At 38.1% G+C, this 19,552-nt stretch overlaps 1 protein-coding gene and 1 pseudogene across 5 annotated transcripts in view; both read left to right on the top strand.

Moving 5' to 3' along the window:
- Nucleotides 1-19,552, top strand: part of Esrp1 (epithelial splicing regulatory protein 1) — a 57,679-nt gene that overhangs the window by 14,857 nt on the left and 23,270 nt on the right. For 4 of the 5 annotated variants that reach the window (XM_047560347.1, XM_047560355.1, XM_047560337.1 and 1 more), the window contains exons 5-13: nucleotides 4,262-4,360; nucleotides 4,489-4,543; nucleotides 5,980-6,090; nucleotides 6,214-6,346; nucleotides 6,438-6,480; nucleotides 9,451-9,752; nucleotides 11,991-12,209; nucleotides 14,389-14,587; nucleotides 17,897-18,065. In XM_047560347.1, coding sequence (XP_047416303.1) covers nucleotides 4,262-4,360; nucleotides 4,489-4,543; nucleotides 5,980-6,090; nucleotides 6,214-6,346; nucleotides 6,438-6,480; nucleotides 9,451-9,752; nucleotides 11,991-12,209; nucleotides 14,389-14,587; nucleotides 17,897-18,065 — 1,330 coding nt within the window. The remainder of the gene's footprint in view (nucleotides 1-4,261; nucleotides 4,361-4,488; nucleotides 4,544-5,979; nucleotides 6,091-6,213; nucleotides 6,347-6,437; nucleotides 6,481-9,450; nucleotides 9,753-11,990; nucleotides 12,210-14,388; nucleotides 14,588-17,896; nucleotides 18,066-19,552) is intronic. The other variant, XM_047560322.1, reaches the window with a different exon arrangement.
- LOC124990376 (40S ribosomal protein S12-like) lies at nucleotides 3,212-3,609 on the top strand (annotated as a pseudogene).

The raw sequence follows: 19,552 nt of genomic DNA, 5'->3' as shown, positions 1-19,552 counted from the left end.
ATCCTTGTTTTTTAGTGTAACTTACCCAGTAAGGTTATTGTGAAAATCAGAAGACCTAGGTGGGTACAAACAAAATGGTGTTTAATAAATGCCATCGTTTATGGTAGTATATTCTTAGAAACTGTAGAATAGTTAGAGCTCAGGGGCTGTAGAGTAGTTAGAGATCAGAGGAAGGTAGGGCCCCAAATTCAGGAGATGTATAATATAGTTGAGAGTAATTTATTACAGGGGAAGCATCCAATGTACTCTTCAATTGGTGGTTGTGGCGAGGGCTTTGGTGCTATGTGGCAGTTACTCATGGTCTGATTTTGTCGGAGGATTAGATGGATAAAAGTACTTTATGGGGTTGTTACTTGAGTGGAGGTAAGGTACCTCTCCATTTATGGAAGAGACTAAAGAGTAATTTGAATGGAATATGTTTTTACATTCCTATTTCTGTAAACCTAAATCTACCCTCAGTGCTGTGTTCTGGAGTGGAAAGTCATGATATGGTAAGCACTCCTGTGGCAGTCTCTGTATTGGCCAACTTTTGGCAACCTGCACTTCTGTAGCTCAGGTCAGCAAGCTTTCTCTGTAAAGGGCCAGAGATAATGTTTTAGGGTATGTGGACTACTTATAGCCTCTGCAAATATTCTTTCAATAATCCTCTAGAAACATAAACTCCATTGGCACAAAACCATGCTGAGAACTGAGGGTGGCCTCCTGCTGTCAGAAGGTGCTTCTCTTCCAGGTTCCCCAGGGTATATGCATGCATCTGCTGATAGGGTTTTTCAGATCTCCAGTGTCAGCCTGGGCTTTAGGCAGTGTTTCCTTGGCCAGTTTTCCTCAAAATCTCTGTCCAGTGATAGTCTCTTACACACAAAAAAGCATTGTCTGAGAGGTCAACTGATAGTATGGGGTAAAGCTGGAGCTATCAGGAACTATTAGCTTATACCAGTGGTTCTCACCCTGGGGTGATTTTGCCCACTGGAGACACTTTTAGTTGTCATAACTTGGGGATGGGAGTAGAGGCCAACATGCTACTAAAAATCCTACAGTACCCAGAAAATCTCCCCTTCCAACAAAGAATGCAGAATAAATGCTAAGAGAAACATGGCTAACACGGCAGGTTTAGTCTCCATTTCTTGCGTAGTTTTTGCTCCTGTGTAGACCCGTACAAGCCTGAAACATTAGAACTACGGGGTTCCAGACTGCTGTTTGGTGCCATTCTATATGATGACGGTCATGAGTAGTCTTTATAAAAAGTTCTGGAAGGATCCCTATCATCTTCCTATCTCCCCCAGAAAATTTAGGGCAATTATCTCCCAAAGCATCTTCAATCCTTTAGCTCTAGTTTTTCTGTCATATTGTCACAAACTTTGAAAATGGCACTGGATTAGTACATATTTTTTGGTATTCTCTACACAGTCAGTAACTCTAATCAGTGGTCTTTAGTCTGTTGCTTGAACATCTGAGATTTTCAAATCTCTAAGTGGACAGCATATCTATTCTGTCACTAGTTGATGTCAAGGGCAAGGGGGTGGGATGCAAATAGGATCTATCATTTTAGCTTGATTATTATCCTGTGAGATATACAAATAAATTCAGAGTTTTCAGTCGTGAATGTGGCTCTCAAAAAGTTTGATCATCTTGGGTTATGAAAGTAGTCACTGTGGCTACACACAGTGGTGCATGACTTGTAATCACAGCGGCTTAGGAGACTGAGACAGGAGGATTGCAAGTTCAAAACCCGCCTCAGCAACTTAAAAAAGACTCTAAACAACTTAGTGAGACCTTATCTCAAAATAAATCAAAAACGGCTGGGATGTGGTTCAGTGGTTAAGCGCCCCTGGGTTCAGTCCTGCTACCAAAAATTAAAAAAGTGACTCTGGGTTCTCGGAAGAAGGGAGAGGACATCTTTTATTATTAAATACCTGCTTTGTACTCTGGGCTTATTTTATCTCATTTAATCTTCACAAAGAGCCCAGGGAGGTAAAGATTATCACAGCTTTGGCTTTGGAGATAAGGTGAAGTTTAGTGGGGTTAAGTAATTTGCCCAGAACATATGGCTGCTTTTTTACATGTGGTATATTTAACTGCAGAGAGATGGAACCAGCTGAGGGACAACTCAAAAATGAGTTTGCCTACCTTTGTTGGGAAGCAGTATCTCTTTACTGAGAAAGGAAGGAGGAAACTGGAGTGAAATGGAAAATGGTTTAAAATTATGAATGGAAACAGATATTGCTCACTGAATTAACTCTTCAGATAACCAGCTGTATTTCTTAGGAATTCTAGGTGAGAGCTTTCTGTATTAACACCTGGTCCTCTGAATTCGCACTAAATAATATGAGGACACTTCCTTCACATATGTCTTCATTTTTATAATCTTATAAAATACTAGTTAGAAAGTGGTATAAAATAAGGCAAACATTCTAGTAACCACCATTCAGATGACTGTTTTCTTTTTTCTTTGTTGTGGTGCTGGGAATTCAATCCAGACCTTGAGCCTACCACCACTGAGTCATATCCCCAGCTTTTATTTTGAACTCTAGAGAAAAGAGGCAGCCCCATAGTGTTCTTTGTGCATTATCTTACATTACAAAATTCAAATTTAGACATAAAGTGTAACTGTAGTATCGGAACTTAAATATTCCAGCCAGTATAGTGGTATATGCTTGTAATCTCAGCTACTCGGAAGGCTAAGGCAGGAGGATCACAAGTTTGAAGGTAGCTGGGCAACTTAGCAAAACCCTGTCTTAAAAGAAGCTGGGGATGTAGCTCAGTGGTAGAGCACTTGCTTTGAGCATGCTGGAGGACCAGGCTTTGATCACCAGCAAAACACACACACGTGAAAGAGCCATTTCAATGACTGTTAGTTTTAGGAGGTAATGATTTTGATGGAGATAAATGATTTTAGGGAGACTTCTAAATCATAAAAGTTATTGGAAATCATCTGATTTCACTCAAACAATTTAGCCACATGTTTAAGAACCATGTTTTCTGGTCTACCCTGACAGTCTACTGACATTGTCAAGGTCCACATTGAAGCCAGGCACAGTGATGTGCTCCTATATTCCCAGCACTCAAGAAGCTGAGGATCACTCAAGCCTCAGAGTTGGAGACCACCAGCCTGGGCAACATAGCCAGACACTGTTTCAAGAGTTTCCCTGCTATCGAGTGATGTGGAGGCTAGGATGCGTTCAAGATTTGGCTTCACCTATAACTCACTGCTATGGCCAAGGAAGGCATAGTTGCTGGAAGTGTAACAGATGTTAATACTGCTTTGCAAGAGGTGCTGAAGACCACCTTCATTCACCATGGCCTTGCAGGTGGAATTTGTGAAGCCACTGAAACCTTAGATGAGCACCAAGACCATTTTTGTGTGCTAGTATTCAATTGTAATGAGCCTGTGTATGTCAAATTTGTGAAGGCCCTTTGTGCTGAGCACCAAAGCATCTTGATTAAGGTCAGGGACAATAGGATGGGTAGGAGAATGGGTAGACTTCTGTAAAATTAACTGAGAAGGTAAACGCCATTAAGTGGTTGGTTACAGTTGTGTAGTAGTTAAGGACTAAGGTGAGGAATCTCGAGCCAAGGTTGTTATCAAAGTACTTCAAATGCAAGAAATGAGCAAATAAAATATTTTTGGTATACACACACACACAAAGAACCATATTGGTCATTATTGGCTTTGAGGGCTTGAGTTGCTTCTGAAATGAACTCTCCAAAAATGACCAAGTAACTAGCACTTGTTACTGTCCGATAGGGTGATCTAGAGGGCTCTAAAAGTGTTTTAGAAGAAAAGTACTGAGTAAAAGTGGTATCCTAGAAATATTGTCATTAGTAATCTGAAGTGTTCATTTCAAACATTAGGCTGAAATCATGTACTATCTTGTGGCCTTTAGTGACATATGTTATAAAGTTAGCATGTTCATCGCCTTGTATGTGCCATTGAGAAAGATAGAATAAAGGATTCTAATTAACTATTGTACACTTCATCTTTGAAACCCAAACCACAGGTTTCAGCATTCATCTATTTCCTATTAACTAACTAAACAGAACTTTACTACCAGTAATACCCCAGGACAGGACTGACTTGACTTTCACCGGAGAAGACAGTTGGAGAGTTTAAGGAGTATGTTTGAAGTCCTAAATGATGGGAAGAAGTCATTCTGAGATTTCTAAAGATTTTTACCTGGCTTTTTGACTCTTGAGTTTAATTTTGGTTTAGTAGCAGCCTCATTTTACCTCTTCAAAATGTTTCCTTAACTTAACCTCTCAGGTTTAAATTTTGAGAAGAACAGTTCGGTCTCCCGATATGGAGCCTCTCAAGTTGAAGATATGGGGAATATAATTTTAGCAATGATTTCAGAGCCTTATAGTAAGTATTGACTGTTATAATTCCTAGAATTTGGTTCCAATGTCTTTCCCTCAACTCTGCTTTTCAGTTTCTTCCCACAGCTTTATCTCTAATAGCTAAAATGATGAGTTATATGTTCTTATTTTTAGATCACAGGTTTTCAGATCCAGAGAGAGTAAACTACAAATTTGAAAGTGGAACTTGGTAAGTAGTTGAATACCATTCATTTGAACTCATATCATTTAACTCCCCTTACATTTTAGTAAATTTACTTAACTTCTTTTTTAAATCATCTTTTTTTTTTTTTTTTTTTTTTTTGTGAACCCAGGGCCTTGTGCATGCTAGGCAAGGACTCTACCAACTGAGCTATATCTCCAGCACCCCTCCCTTTTTTTTTTTTTTAATTAACTTTTTGATTCTCATGTCCTATAGTTCAGTCATTTACTACTTAAAGTTTGAATGTTGGAATTAAAACTCATTGAAAGGGCTGGGGATATAGCTCAGTTGGTAGAGTGCTTGCCTCGCATGCTCAGGGCCCTGGATTCAATCCCCAGCACCACAAAAAAAAAAAAAAAAAAAAAAAAAAACCCGAAACATTGACTTCTTCAGCCATTCAATGACTGAAGAACATCTTGTGTTTTGTATGTGTGGCTTTTATTTTAGTCTGTTTTTATCTTTCTGTCTTTTTTGGAAAACTTCCAAAGAAAAAATATCACAGGCTTTAATAGGGTTCACGACTTATACTGAGATTAGTTTAAGTATATTCTGTCACCTTCTACTTTAAAGCAAATGAAGTAACTTAGGGAGGAGTGCAAAGTGGTGATATCTTTGTGATCACAGGTGGACCTGGTTGAGTTTGTGAATCACTGTAGTCAATTGTGTGAGACTGTCTTGCCACATGTGAATAGAAACTTCTGGCATCTTTGCCCATGGAGAGATTTTGAAGCCTAGATGTGGAGAAAGTGACTCATTAGGAGAATGTCTTAGGATTACTGAAAATATGAACATGAGAAGGACAGAACATCAAAAGGTGTTAAAAGGCATAAGAGGTGATTTGCAAATGACTCATCAAGGTGTGGGGACTCCCCACTGTTCCATAAACACCCTGTGATGACTCTCTGGTTTGATAGGGAGATATTTTAATGTAAGACTTCTGACCACATACATACATTCCTGATGTGGGTTAATTGGCAGCTATGTTTCGATCCTAAATTTTGCTGCCAAACCAGATTTAACCTTCACTTGGATACTGGCTGCATCCAAGAATGAATTTGAGGCTGTCCTTTATGGTTCTATGCCAGACCTGAAGGTATTGGAAGAACTTTGTTTCCTATGATTTGATCCTGGGTGCTTTGAGTTTATGGCAGGCAAGTAAATGGTTTCCTGGAGAAGCTGTTTGTACTGGACCTACATAGGTAGCCATCTTTCTGTAGTGAACCACCTAAAGAATACTTTCAACTGTATCCAGATAATTTTTATGTTTTTTTTTTTTTTTTTAAATATCGGGCAATATCAAAAGTCTGTCTGAACTCAGTTAAATAAGACCTCATGTGTAACTTGGCAAATTGCCTTGCAGTAGGTAACAGATGTCAGTCTTACAAACATTAATTATGCAACCTGAAGTTTTGCTTCATCCACAGCAGCAAGATGGAACTTATTGATGATAACACTGTAGTCAGGGCACGAGGTTTACCATGGCAGTCTTCGGATCAAGATATTGCAAGATTCTTCAAAGGACTCAATATTGCCAAGTTGGTTTTCTTTAATCTCTATTTTACGAAATAATCCCAAAGGGATATTGGGTTTCCTATTCATTTCTCCTCACTGTTTTTTTTTTTTTGTCCTACGTGCCATCTGTTTTATTTTTTTCAAAGGGGAGGTGCAGCACTTTGTCTGAATGCTCAGGGTCGAAGGAATGGAGAAGCTCTGGTTAGGTTTGTAAGTGAGGAGCACAGAGATCTAGCACTGCAGAGGCACAAACATCACATGGGGACCAGGTACATTGAGGTATGTCCTCAAGCTGAGACCCTAGATTTCTTGAATGAGTACGAATATTGTATGGCAGATTCAAACTGGGTTTTAACTTCTCTTTTCTCAGGTTTACAAAGCAACAGGTGAAGATTTTCTTAAAATTGCTGGTGGTAAGTGCCTTTTATATAATGTGGCTTTGGCTAATAAGAATCTAAAGTTTTGCATTTATACTGAAAATAGATAACTAGGTTTTTATTCCCCGATGAAAATATGGGAATTAATTTTTGTTAAATAGGAAGGAGAAACTTTGAACAGTATCAGTGAACTTGATGTGTTATTACTCTTACCCTAACACTTGAACCAATCTACAATAGTTAAATACCCATTTAAAATAATACTATAGGACTGGGGATATAGCTCAGTTAGTAGACTGCTTGCCTTGCAAGCACAAGGCCTGGGTTCAATCCCCAGTACCACAAAAAAAAAAAAACAACAAAAAAAAGATAATACTATACAAAGATACAAGATTACATAAGTTGTGTATAAAGAAAAAGAGTTGTTCTTAAAAGAAATGAGTCTAAAGCCTGTTTTCAAATAGCCATGCTGTAATACCTGGGGTTGTTGCATATCTACCACTAGTTTTTTCTAAATTACTTAATTCATCAATGACCCACTTACATGGTCGTTCTCTGGTATTTTTGTAAATAGGTAATGTTTACAGTAATATAGTCAGAGGAAGAAACAGATGTGGCCTTATCTAATTCCTCAGTGGTTCATAACTTGAAAACTTAAAAACAGATGCACAAAAAAATTAACCAATTTGTCCTTTTTCTTATATTTATATCTATTTTGTAATTGTTTTTTTTAATTGTTATTGGGGATTGAACCCAGGAGTGCTTTACCACTGAGCTACATACCCCAGTCCTTTTTTTTTTTTTTTCCTTTCATTTTTTATTTTGAGACAGGGTCTTGCTAAGTTGCTAAACCGAATTTGAATTCGTAATCCTGTTTCAGCCTCCCAAATTACTGGGATTGTAGGCATGTGCCACTGTGCTCAGCCACTTTGTGAATTTCTATTGCTGTTTTATAATTTATTTTAGTATCTTATGAACACCTTCCTATGGTACTCGATTTCCAATTTCCTTAATTAATTGCTGCATAGTATTATATGTGCCATAGTCCATAGTATTCTTTTACACATCCTTGTGGGGCTCCTGGAACTTATTTCCAGCTATTCACTTTATGTTGCAGTGAATTTTTTTTTTTTTTAAATCTCTCACTCATTAGGATAAATCTCTAAAAGTAGAATAGCTGAATCTAAGAATTGTGGGCCTTTTAGGGGCTGGAGTTGTGGCTCAGTAGTATAGTGCTTGCCTGGCATGTGTGAGGCCCTGGGTTCAATACTCAGCACCACATATAAATAAATAAAAGATCCATTGACAACAGAAAAATATTAAAAAAAAAAAAAAGAAGAAGAAGGAATCGACCTTTTTAGAGACATTTAACACCTGTGCCAATTTGTACTCGGTAACTTTCACTTAAAGAGAACATTTGTATCCCTGCATAATGTAGCACTGGTGGATGTTTTCCAATCATAGAACTTGGTATGATAGGATGCTATTATTACAAGTTGTGCTTATTCTTTTCTGGAACTCTCCCTGCTCCATGCCCAGGGAATGAAACCCAGGGGTCCTCTACCACTGAGCTACATCCTCAGCCCCTTTGTTTTGAGACAGGGTCTTACTGAGTTGCCCAGGTTGCTCTTAAAATTGAGATCCTTCTGCCTCAGCCTTCCTGATTGCTGGGATTACAGGCATGCACCATTGTGCCCAGACTGGGACTTCTTTAGATAAGCTCTAAGGCTTCAAAATTCAGGACTTTAAGTTCCAAGGTAGTATTTGATATAATTTCAAAGTACTGTTTGATACTAATTGGGGATAAAATGTCTTTGAGGTTGCTGTGGTCTTACCTGGATTCTGGGTCTCTGTGGTAAAGCATTGCAAATTGGGGTTGACAAAATGAACGTTCATGTTGTTGCCCCGGATTTCATTATATGTGGATGATGTAATAAGAATTTTCTGTTAAGGGAAAGCATTACTATCTGTATGAATTTGAACGGTGTGCATTTGAGTATTTGTTATATGGTACTGCTATACAAAATGCTTTGTTTGGTTGGAATGTTGACTAAATATTGAACTATATCAAGTATATTCTTTTTTTTTTTTTTTTTTTTTTTTTTTTTTTTTTTTTTTTTTAGCGGTGCTGGGGATTGAACCCAGGACCTTGTGCATGCAAGATAAGCACTCTACCAACTGAGCTATATCCCCAGCCCTGAAACTTTCTTAATAAAAAGTAATCAGAAGCCAAGGATGGTAGTGCACACCTGTAGTCCCAGTGACTCCAGAGGCTGAGGCAGGAGGATCACAAGATCAAAGCCAGCTTCAGCAACTTAGTAAGGTCCTAAGCAACTTAGCAAGAACCTGGCTCAAAATAAAATTTAAAAGAATTTGTGAGTTAAGTGCTCTCGGGTTCAATTCCTGGCACCAAAAAAAAAAAAAAAAAAAGGAAAATAACAAATCCAAAGTACTTGGTTACTTGGTAGATATTAACCTACTTAAATCTCATAATTTATAAAGTTGTACTGATGAGGACACTGAGGCACAGAGGTTAAGCTTGACTAAGGTCATACCCTACTAAACAGTAACCAAGATTGGACCTGGGTATTCTGTTTCTGGAATCTGCCTTTTTGTTGTGGTGTTGCTACTGCTGCTGCTGGGGATGAAATCCAGGGTCTTGGGCATGCCGGGCAAACTTTTTGAATACTGAGCCACACCCTACTCGGGGACCTATGCTTTTAACTGCCACGATGACTTGCTACTCCTCCAAGAGAAGGCAAGATGTTTGATTTATGTCTCGATTGTCTGGTCAGTTTCCTAAGCTGCTTGAAAATGTTTGGGGAAGAGTTCCAAATTTTAGGGGAAGAGAATTTTGATTCTTTAGGATATCATCATGATGAATTCAAGAAAAGCATGGGTCTTGGTGATGAGTTCGAGACATTTCCAGTAATTGCATCATTTTAAATTTGGCGAAGTTAATGTCTTAACTGTTTCTCCCCATGCTTTCTAATGTGTTTTCCCCAGGTACATCCAATGAGGTAGCTCAGTTTCTTTCCAAGGAGAATCAAGTTATTGTCCGCATGCGGGGGCTCCCTTTCACAGCCACAGCTGAAGAAGTGGTGGCCTTCTTTGGACAGCACTGCCCCATCACTGGAGGGAAGGAAGGCATCCTCTTTGTTACCTACCCGGATGGCAGGCCAACAGGCGATGCTTTTGTCCTCTTTGCTTGTGAGGAATATGCACAGAATGCGTTGAGGAAGCACAAGGACTTGTTGGGTAAAAGATACATTGAACTCTTCAGGAGCACAGCAGCCGAAGTTCAGCAGGTTGGTTTTTGAGTATGTTGGAACCTCTTTATCTCTGAAAACAACCTTATATTACTCATTGTGTTGAAATAAAACTTGGAGAATACTTAAAGTATTAGTTACTAAAATAGCCTCATTCCATAACCAGAAGAGAGCCACTGTTTTCTTGGGGGGGGGGGGGGTCACACAGAAAGCATACTTTTTTATATTTTATTTTCTTATATTTTGAAACTATACATCTTGAAAACTTGCCCACGCTTAAAGATTTTCATCTTTAATATATCTCATCCTGGTGTATATTTTATTTAGACATTCCTCTTAGATATTTGGGTTGCTTTCTTTTTCTATGAAGCATAAGCATGCTTGTAAAATTTTTACCAATTTCTGATTCATGTCTTTTATAACTAGATATAGATTGTGAGCTTTCAAGATTTTTTTATGTCTTGCCAAATATATTTCCCAAAAGGCTCAGTTAGTTTGATTTCCTATTGGTAACCTTCCATCTTCACAAATTTTCAGAATTCAGAGTTGCTGTTGTTGATTTGCAGTTCTAGGAATTTAACCCAGGGGCACTTTACCACTGAATTATACCACCACCCCTTTTTAAGACTTTTATTTTGAGACAGAGTGTCACTAAATTGCTGAGGCTATCTCAAGCTTAAAATCCTCCTGCCTTAGCCTCCTGAGTAGCTGGGATCACAGGCATGCACCACCACAACCTACAGCTACATTAATTTTTTTGTGTTTATGTGCGTGGTGTTAGGCATCAAACCCAGGTTCTCTTACATGGCCAGCAAACACTACCACTGAGCCACATTCCCAGCCCCACTGCATTTATCTTCAGTTTTTGTCCTAATGTTTGTGCTGTGTCTGGATTATCTGCATAATTTTTTTTTTTTTTCTAAATGTGCTGAGAATCAAACCCAGTGCCTCACACATGCCAGGCAAGGGTTCTACCACTGAGCCACAACTCCAGCCCAATTGTCTGTATAATTTTTAAGTCTTCCTTTCTCTTTGTCATGCCATTTCTTTAACTTTGCTGCTTGTCTTTGATTTTTTTATCACCTCTTACCCAGCAACTTAATGGGTGTGAGAAAATTAGTGTACCTTTTGGGGAGGAATTCATTAATTCTTCTCTGTATTTGGTTTATGGGATGTTAAAGTCTTGCATCGTTAAGTTTCCTAGAAAACCTTGGAATGCCACAAATGACATTTGCATGAGGACCTGCCTCCTAGTATTATGAATACTAGTGAGCATACTCTAGGACAAAAATGGGCAAGGACCTAGTCCTAGGAGCTTTGCCTTAGAGCAGTTCTTCAAAGTATCTCATCATAATCTATATTAAGATAGCTTGAAGGCTGGGGATATAGCTCAGTTGGTAGAGTGCTTGCCTCACATGTACAAGGCCCCAGGTTCAATTCCCAGCGCCACAAAACAAAAAAAAAAAAAAAAAAAAAAAAAACACAAAGGTAGCTTTTTTTCCATGAATCTAAAAGATATTCAAGATATTCTCTTCTGATACCAGCTCAAATTCACATGGAAACTAAATTACTCTTTATCTTTAGGGTCACCTTCTCAGTTTTTCATTATCTAGCCGTTCTGTCTTGTGCCCTTATTTTTAATATCATTCACAGTCATTGTTTGGCTTGTGATTCCTTTACTAGGTCATTCTGTTTTTTCTTGGGTTTGGAGGTGGAGTGTGAAGATAAGATTAAGGGGAACACTATGTACTTAGTGTAATGAAATGCAATAAAATTGCCACAAAAGTCCACATTTAGCAATATGTCCAAATTTTTATAAAAGCAACAGACTTTAAGGATACTTGTCCCAAGGTAGGTGATGTTACATCTGTTCAGGTAGCTATAGCCTTAATAATAAGCATGTTGTGTTGTGTGTGGTGTGTGTCTTATGCAGTTGACAAAAGTGGGTATCATGCTTTCCCACCTGAAATGCATGCTTCTCCAACTTTAATATGCTTATGAATCATCTGAGGATCTTGTTAAAATGCAGATTCAAATTCCCTGGGTCTGGAGTGGAACTGAGACTGTATTTCTTGCATGTGTGAGTGTGCACTTGTGCACACACTGGGACTGAACCCAGGGCCTTGCATGTTCTAATCACGCACTCTACCACTCGGCCACACTCCCGGCTCCTAGACTCTACATTTCTGATAATCTTTCTGGTGATGTCAGTGCTGGTTTGCAGACAGCATAGAAATAGCAAGACTCTCAATCACTGTTGTTTTGCTTTGAGTACAGGTGCTGAATCGGTTCTCCTCGGCTCCCCTCATTCCACTTCCAAACCCTCCCATTATTCCAGTACTACCTCAGCAATTTGTGCCCGCTACAAATGTTAGAGACTGTGTACGCCTTCGAGGTCTTCCCTATGCGGCCACAATAGAGGACATCTTGGACTTCCTGGGGGAGTTCTCCACAGATATTCGTACACACGGGGTTCACATGGTATTGAATCACCAGGTAAGTAAGTTGCTTATTGGAAATCTTCCTTGCTTAATCTTTCTGGTGATCAAAAGCTCTCCTCTAATAAAAGAGTGCAAATATTCCTAAGTTTTGTACTGAGTCTTCTACTTAACTGTCCATCTTTAGAATGTGTTCTAGAAAAACAGCTGTTTTTAGTATGACAATTCATATTCAACTCTGATTCCTTCATGGCATAAATCCATCAAATTATCAGTAACGTGGTGTAGGAGGCAAACATATTTTCAGTGTATACATTTTCCTGTTGCAGCTACTGAATTCTGCAACTGTTATTTTGATGACATGAAAGCAGTCATAGATAATACATGAGCAAATAAGCATGCTGTGTTCCAGGATATTTTGTGTCCATAAAATTATATTCAGTAGAATGCAAACTCAATGAGGACTTGCATGCATGCCATCCAGAACAGTATATGGACCATAAGAAGCACTCATCTGTGTAAAGGAACAAAATGCTGAGAAATCTCTATCAAAATCTAACTGAATTGTTTGAGTATACCAGGGTAAAGTGTTTTCTAGTTTGATGTCATTGATTTTTTTGTTGTTGTTGTTGTTAAATAAAATTAATCATATTGCAGCATTTTGTGCTATCTTAAGCAGAACAAAATTCTAAATACTCAAAGTAGTTCTAGTTTAAACTTACAACTCTTTGTTAAAAGCAAAATTGTATTAGGTTTGTATTAGAAACATTGTTTTCTAAGTACTAATTCCCTACTTTTCACTTGGAGGTTGGTGGATTTTCATAACTGTAGTCTTATCTTACTGGAAAGTACATGCTACTCGATATAAGGAATCAGAAAAATCCTGAGCCCTGATTTAGTTTTGTTCACCAACACATACTCATTCTAACTCTTAAGCTATTAAGTTATATATTATTTTAGTTGACAAAACCCTGGCATGCTTCACTTATAAGAGAACTTTAGAATAAAATTTCTCACAAGACAGAATCAGCAGGGAATTATTTCTTTTTGAGTCACCATTTCTAATAACCTAGGGTTCATTCCTCTCTGACAACAGTAGACAGGTTTTTCCTCTCATTGAACCCTATTACCTATTGTCACTACACTGGAGAAAAATGTTGCTTTGATGATACAGTTTCTTAGCTGCCTTGAAGATGTATGTTTCCATCTTGGGCTGGGTTTGTTGCTAATTTCCCTGGTATGTAACTCTTATGGTAACTTGCATGGTAATAATTTGGACTAAATATTCCCTAAGAGACTTAGAGAAAACTATAAAGTAAGAAAGCAGTTTTATAAGATTGTTGCCTCTTCCCCCCCATCCCACCCCCTTTGGCTAAATAAAGCCAAGAGGTTCTAGGTCTGTGGGACAGAAATCTGTTCACAGACCTGGGTTTTTGTTTTTTTGGAGGTACTGGGAATTGAACCTAGGACCTCTGCATGCTAGGCAAGTGCTCTACCACTTGCCTACATCCCCAGCCCAATTACAGCTTGTTTTTAAATAGGAAATTTTAGCAAGCTATTACTAATAAATGTCTCTGAACACCTGTTGAGCACGTTTAAAGAGGAGGTCTAAGGGAAGAGGAAAGAGAAGGGTTCTCAGGCAAGGCCTGATACAGCTCTAGCCAACCATCACTATGCCTTGGAACTCATAGTTCCTTACCCAAAAGTCAAGTTCCAATCTAGGCCTCAAGGATGAGGAAAAAGTGAAAGGGTTGTAGCAGGTCATTGATGGACTAAAACTGAGAGCCAAAAGAAAACACTGGTTTGTTCAGTTTCCTGTAGGAGGATGCATAAAGCTCTGATACTGGTTCTTTTAACTAACTTTTCTCAATCAAATGAGATTTAATCGGATTTTTCAGAAGGGAAAAAAATCCAGTATCCACTCCTGTATTTTGAAACTGCAGTCACAAGGAGATGTTTTCAAAACCCTGTAAATCTGATACTAATTTAACAGAAACCAAAAAGGATCACTTTCAGCTTTGAGCTCTCAAAACTGTTTCTTCAAGGTTTTGTGGGCTTTCTGGTGATTAGGTGATGAAATGCAAAACAGATCCAGTGGAGCACATTGTCACCCAGATTTTGTGGCTCACATGTCTGTACTATGGGCAATTGTCACTTTGCGTGTTTGTAAGCAACCATTTACTTCCTTGTTGAAGGAGACAGTCTCCTTTTGTTTTATTCTTCCCCCACACACTCAGGGCCGCCCATCAGGAGACGCCTTTATCCAGATGAAGTCTGCAGACAGAGCATTTATGGCTGCGCAGAAGTGTCATAAAAAAACCATGAAGGACAGATATGTTGAAGTCTTTCAGTGTTCAGCTGAGGAGATGAACTTTGTGTTAATGGGGGGCACTTTAAATCGAAATGGCTTATCCCCGCCGCCATGTAAGTTACCATGTAAGTTTTTCTTGGGTCTTGGCGCTATTCTACGCTATATGCTGGTAGGTGCTTAAGCTGCTTTCATAACTTTCTGTGCCCCTGGTTCTTTCTGAGGCAGGTGAGGTGGTTACATAAGGCTTTCCCATCTGAAATCAGTAGTCTCTGGTAATCATTTAAGACCTTGGTTGTGGACACCCATAATTAGAGATGCTACAAATACCTCCTTTCAAATTATATTCTTGCTTTTCCAGTGATAAGCACTTGATTTCTGAAGCTTAGTGTGCTCCAGATAAGCACTGACTCTGGGAGGCAACCTGGCTATGTAGATATTTTAATACGCATTTAAAGGTAAAATATAAGTATGACTGGATTCTTTTTCTTTTCTTTTCTCTCTCTCTCTTTTTTTTTAAGTACATTAAGCTTTAAGAAGGGTGATTTGATGCTTATTTTGCATTTTTAACATTAAGCATCAACTATATTTTGAAAATGATAACCTGGAGAGCTTTCCTATTGTCCAGGGTATCTGGAATGAGCAAGTTAGTAATAAGATATATAAATGCGTTAATGAATTAGCCAAAGTTTCCATTGGATCACAGGATCAGTGCTTAATTAACAAGCCATGCTCTTGCTCATTGGCAACTGGGTGCAAGCCATCTGGAATCCTATTTGAGAGGAATAAGCCCCGAAGCCTAGGGACCATGTTCTTAGTCAGTGGCTAAGGAATATGTGGGAACCTAATGACAAAACTTGAGTCACTTTATGCAGTTTTCACCTTTAAGTAGACATACCTTCTTAGGCATGTTGGGTATGTTTAAACAACATAGTGCTTAGAATATCATTCAAAGATAACTGAGAAGATAAACTGAATTCATGTGCTTGTTTCCAATAAATCTGAGCAGTTTTAGGAGTTTAGCTTGACTTTGTACTAAATAGGAATCTATACCAATAAGCCTGTTTGATAAAGTATTGTTTGGAGAACATTCAGTGGGGCTTAATCCTTTTTTTCCCTTGGAATTCCTAAATGCTAATATTCTATTGACCTGCTGCTTGCTGTTGGTGAAGAGTTGATCTTTAAATGAGTATAAAGGTTTGAAAATTTATGATCAAATCAAGAAAATAACTTAAAGTAATCCTAATTGAATGTCTTCTGTCTATAAATTACCAAAAATGTCTGTATCTTTTATGATATCCTTCTGTGACAGTCTGTCAGAAGTGAGATAAGGGAATTTCCCTATTGCGTATAGCCCAGGTTATTCTGCTGTGTTATTCTTTTACTTTGCTCTTGTCTTGGTGGAAAACTATTTATTATAGACTTAAATTACTTCCTTCCTCAGAAACCCTAAGAATGGAAGAAAAATTTTTCAAGTCCCAATACTACGAGAAGGGAAGAAAAATTTTTCTTGAATCCAGGGACTTGCACACTGAGCTACATCCTCAGCATTTTTGTCTTTTATATTGAGACAGTTCTCTCTATTACCCAGGCTGCCTTGAACTTGGCAATCTGCTTGCCTCAGCCTCCTGAAAATCTGGGATTATAGGCCCGTGCTACCATGCTCAGCCAGGAAAAAAATTTAAATGCTTATTTGACCTAAGAATATATTTCCATATATTTGGTTACCTTTAATACTTTCCAAAAAATGAAGAAAAAATAAAGTTTGACCATTTGTCTTTTTAGCAGAAGGCTTTACTTTTTAAAAAATCAGCTTTCTTTTCAATACATACTAATATTATAACTGTTCCAGCCAGCATAGTTTAGGTGAATGCCTAATTATAAAGCAACCATAACTTACAGAAATTGCATGATTTTATCTTATCTTAGACTATGCAGTTAAAATACTGATTGGGTAACATTCCTTACTGAAGAGTTTCTTGTTGAACTTGACAAAGAAATGTTGTGAAAGTCTCAATGATATCTTAAAGTTTGATGCTTTCTTTAAGCAGGAATATTTACAGTCAATTTCATTTCTGTAATCTGTTTACCCCTGATTCTCTTTTCAAAATATAAGAAGAGCCATGCCTTCATTTTTTTTTTTTTTTTTTTTTTTAATGTTTTGTTTTTTAGTTGTAGGTGATTGAACCCAGGGCCTCACGCATACTAGACAAGCGCTCTACCACTGAGCCACAACCCTAGCCCCATGCCTTCATTTGAGGAACACCCAAATCTTAGCAGCTTATTCTCCGATTGTCAAAATTTCTACCTTTTGTTTTGAAGCAGAACAGACTAAATATCTACCATATGTGTTTGTCTTATTGGTCTGAGGCATTGCTTGATAGTTTTGCAAGCAGAATATGAGCACAAACTACAGAATTGCTTTAAATACTCAGTACCTACCTCAATTTACAATCTTGGTCTTTCTGTGGTCTCTTTAAGGTCAGGGGTTATAATTTTTAAAGGTTTTTGGGTATCTAACATCTAATACAGTTTTTGATGAGTATGAAAGAGGCGGCTACAAGTTGAATGTGAGATCAATATGTTGGTCTTTGGTGTACATACCAAGTTCGACTGGTTGTCTTACTCCATAGAATTATAGAAACTCATATGAACCAAAGACAATTGGAAAACATCTTGGAGATTTTCATGTGAAAAGTTATTCCTTAGGCTTCTGCTACTTGCAAAATCTGGTGGTTCTAAATATGAAACTTAAAGTCAGGAACCCCAACTTCAGTCTGCTTCACAGTTCTCTTGTGTTCCGTGCAGATGGTCTGGCTAGTTGTGCTCATCCCATTATGTGGAAGCTAGTGACCAGCTGCCCTTCCAACTTGAGGGGGTTTCTGAGTGAGAAGAAAGATAACACAAAGATAAAGGACTTTTGTGTCCCATGCCCCCGCCCCCCAACCAGTGGTACTGGGGATTGATCCCAGGCCTCAAGAATGCTAAGCATGTGTTGTGCCTCTTCACTTCCCACTTAGCTCCTGGGCCAATTTTCTATTTAATCTGAGATAGCTTTCTTCAGGACTGTTTCCCAGATTGGGTTTTGTTTTGTTTTTTGTTTCGCCTTTTTTTTTTTTTAAACAGGGCTAATGTAGATTAGCTTCAAAGGCCACCTTCTGGGTTCCCTTTTGGGAGAATAATGGAGGTGATGTACTGTCTTTAGGTCAGCTCACTGTGGCACAGTGTGTGCTTTGGCATAATATGTGGTGAAGAGTGTGTTTTCATAATAACCTTTTCTATTTCATGCTGTGCTGAGGGATAGATAACCTTTATAGCATCAAAAGGAAGTTGCTTGGGATGACATGAACTCCTTTCAGTTAAAATGTATAGATGCAACAATGGCTTTGTGGCTTTAGTACAAACATGTCTCAAAGACTCTTTCTTTGCTTATTTAGGCCTGTCTCCTCCTTCCTACACATTCCCAGCTCCTGCAGCAGTTATTCCCACCGAAGCTGCCATTTATCAACCCTCTGTGCTTTTGAACCCACGAGCACTACAGCCCTCCACAGCTTACTACCCAGCGGGCACACAGCTCTTTATGAACTACACAGCCTACTATCCCAGGTAAGGCTCTGAAGGAAGTGGAAATGAGGGACAGAAACAAAGGACTCCTTTGATAGCCAGTGCCGAGCTTACAAAAGAATATTGTCTGCCACGTTGAAGGTTAGCATGGCAGGCCACAGCTTCTGGTCATATCTCTTGACCAAGAAAGTTGTTTCAAGACAAACCAAAAGAAGTTTATTTTTTAACCGTGTATGAACAGCATAATCTTTTAGGTTACCTATGTATACAACTCCTCTTATCATAGGGCCATAAGTGAGTAGCACTAATAATCTTTACAATAAGGTAATGACATAGGAATGAATCATAAAACAGAAAAATCTATAATGGAAACAATTTTATTTTTTTAATGATACATTATAATTATGCCTAATGATGGGATTCCTTGTTACATATTCATACATGAAGATGGTTTAACAATATAATTTGGCCAATATCAGGAACAACTGTAATTTTAAGTAGTATGAACTTAATATCAACTCCCAATAAATGAAAATTGTTGCTTTAAATTTTCCCGGAGCCTATGTTCTTTTCCTCTTAAGTCTTTATTATAAACAAATCCAGAATTAAATTACTCAATGTTTTCTTAACACTAATATATTTATATTTTAAGTATTTGATTCTTTTTAGTTGCATTCAATTTGGGGGAGGTAGCAGGGCATAATGGAGAGGAAATTTTTAGTCTGGAAGATGGACGATCTGAGTTTCATACCTTCTAACTGGGACATGTTCACTTAACATTTTTGGATCTTATAAAATGATGGGATTGGCAAAGTTTTTAGAGTCCCTTTCAGGTCTGATTGCTTGTGATTCTAAATTAGATATGTAAGAAATGACCTCTCAGTCTACCAAATTATTTTTCAAAACAAAAAAAGGTAAGAAGTGTATGTAGTCAGTGACCTGTTTATTACTATCAAATTTTACTTTGGCATTAACAATATTCAAAATTTTTAAAAAGCCATTTATACCAAGCTTTGTTTTTTGTTTTTCTTCCTAAGCTAATTAGACTACATGTTTCAAGTACATCTATGAATTTGTAAGTGAGACCTGGAACTAATCCATCTGATCACCTATAATTGCATTTATTTTACTTCTTCCTCCAGTATACAGTTTTCTAGTAGGGAGCAAGAATTTTAGGGCTACATAAATTTAATTACATTTGTTCATTTTTTTAGAAGTTTTTCAAACATCGGTGGTATTGAAAATACTTAATCTACTGGTGAAGAATAGGAAGAAAGCCGTGATAGTTGTCAGGCGATTGCACTAAAAAGACTCAGAAGCATGAATAACTGCTCATGGTTAAGTACCGAGCCAGGCATCTAGCCCAACACCAATCTGTCACCTTCTCTGGAACCTGAGATAATAACTTGCTGCTAGTGGGCCCTGACTGTGAGGAACATCTTCGTCTACCTTTCTTATATCCTCAGGTGACAGGAGTGCAATGCATTGTGCCCTGAACTCTCTGTGCAGTTCTCGTGCCTGCAGCGCAT

The sequence above is a fragment of the Sciurus carolinensis genome, chromosome 1 (genome assembly GCF_902686445.1).
Source record: "Sciurus carolinensis chromosome 1, mSciCar1.2, whole genome shotgun sequence".
Lineage (NCBI taxonomy): Eukaryota > Metazoa > Chordata > Mammalia > Rodentia > Sciuridae > Sciurus > Sciurus carolinensis.
The sequence above is the reverse complement of the archived record's forward strand: the minus strand, read 5'-3'. Positions and strand labels throughout refer to the sequence as shown.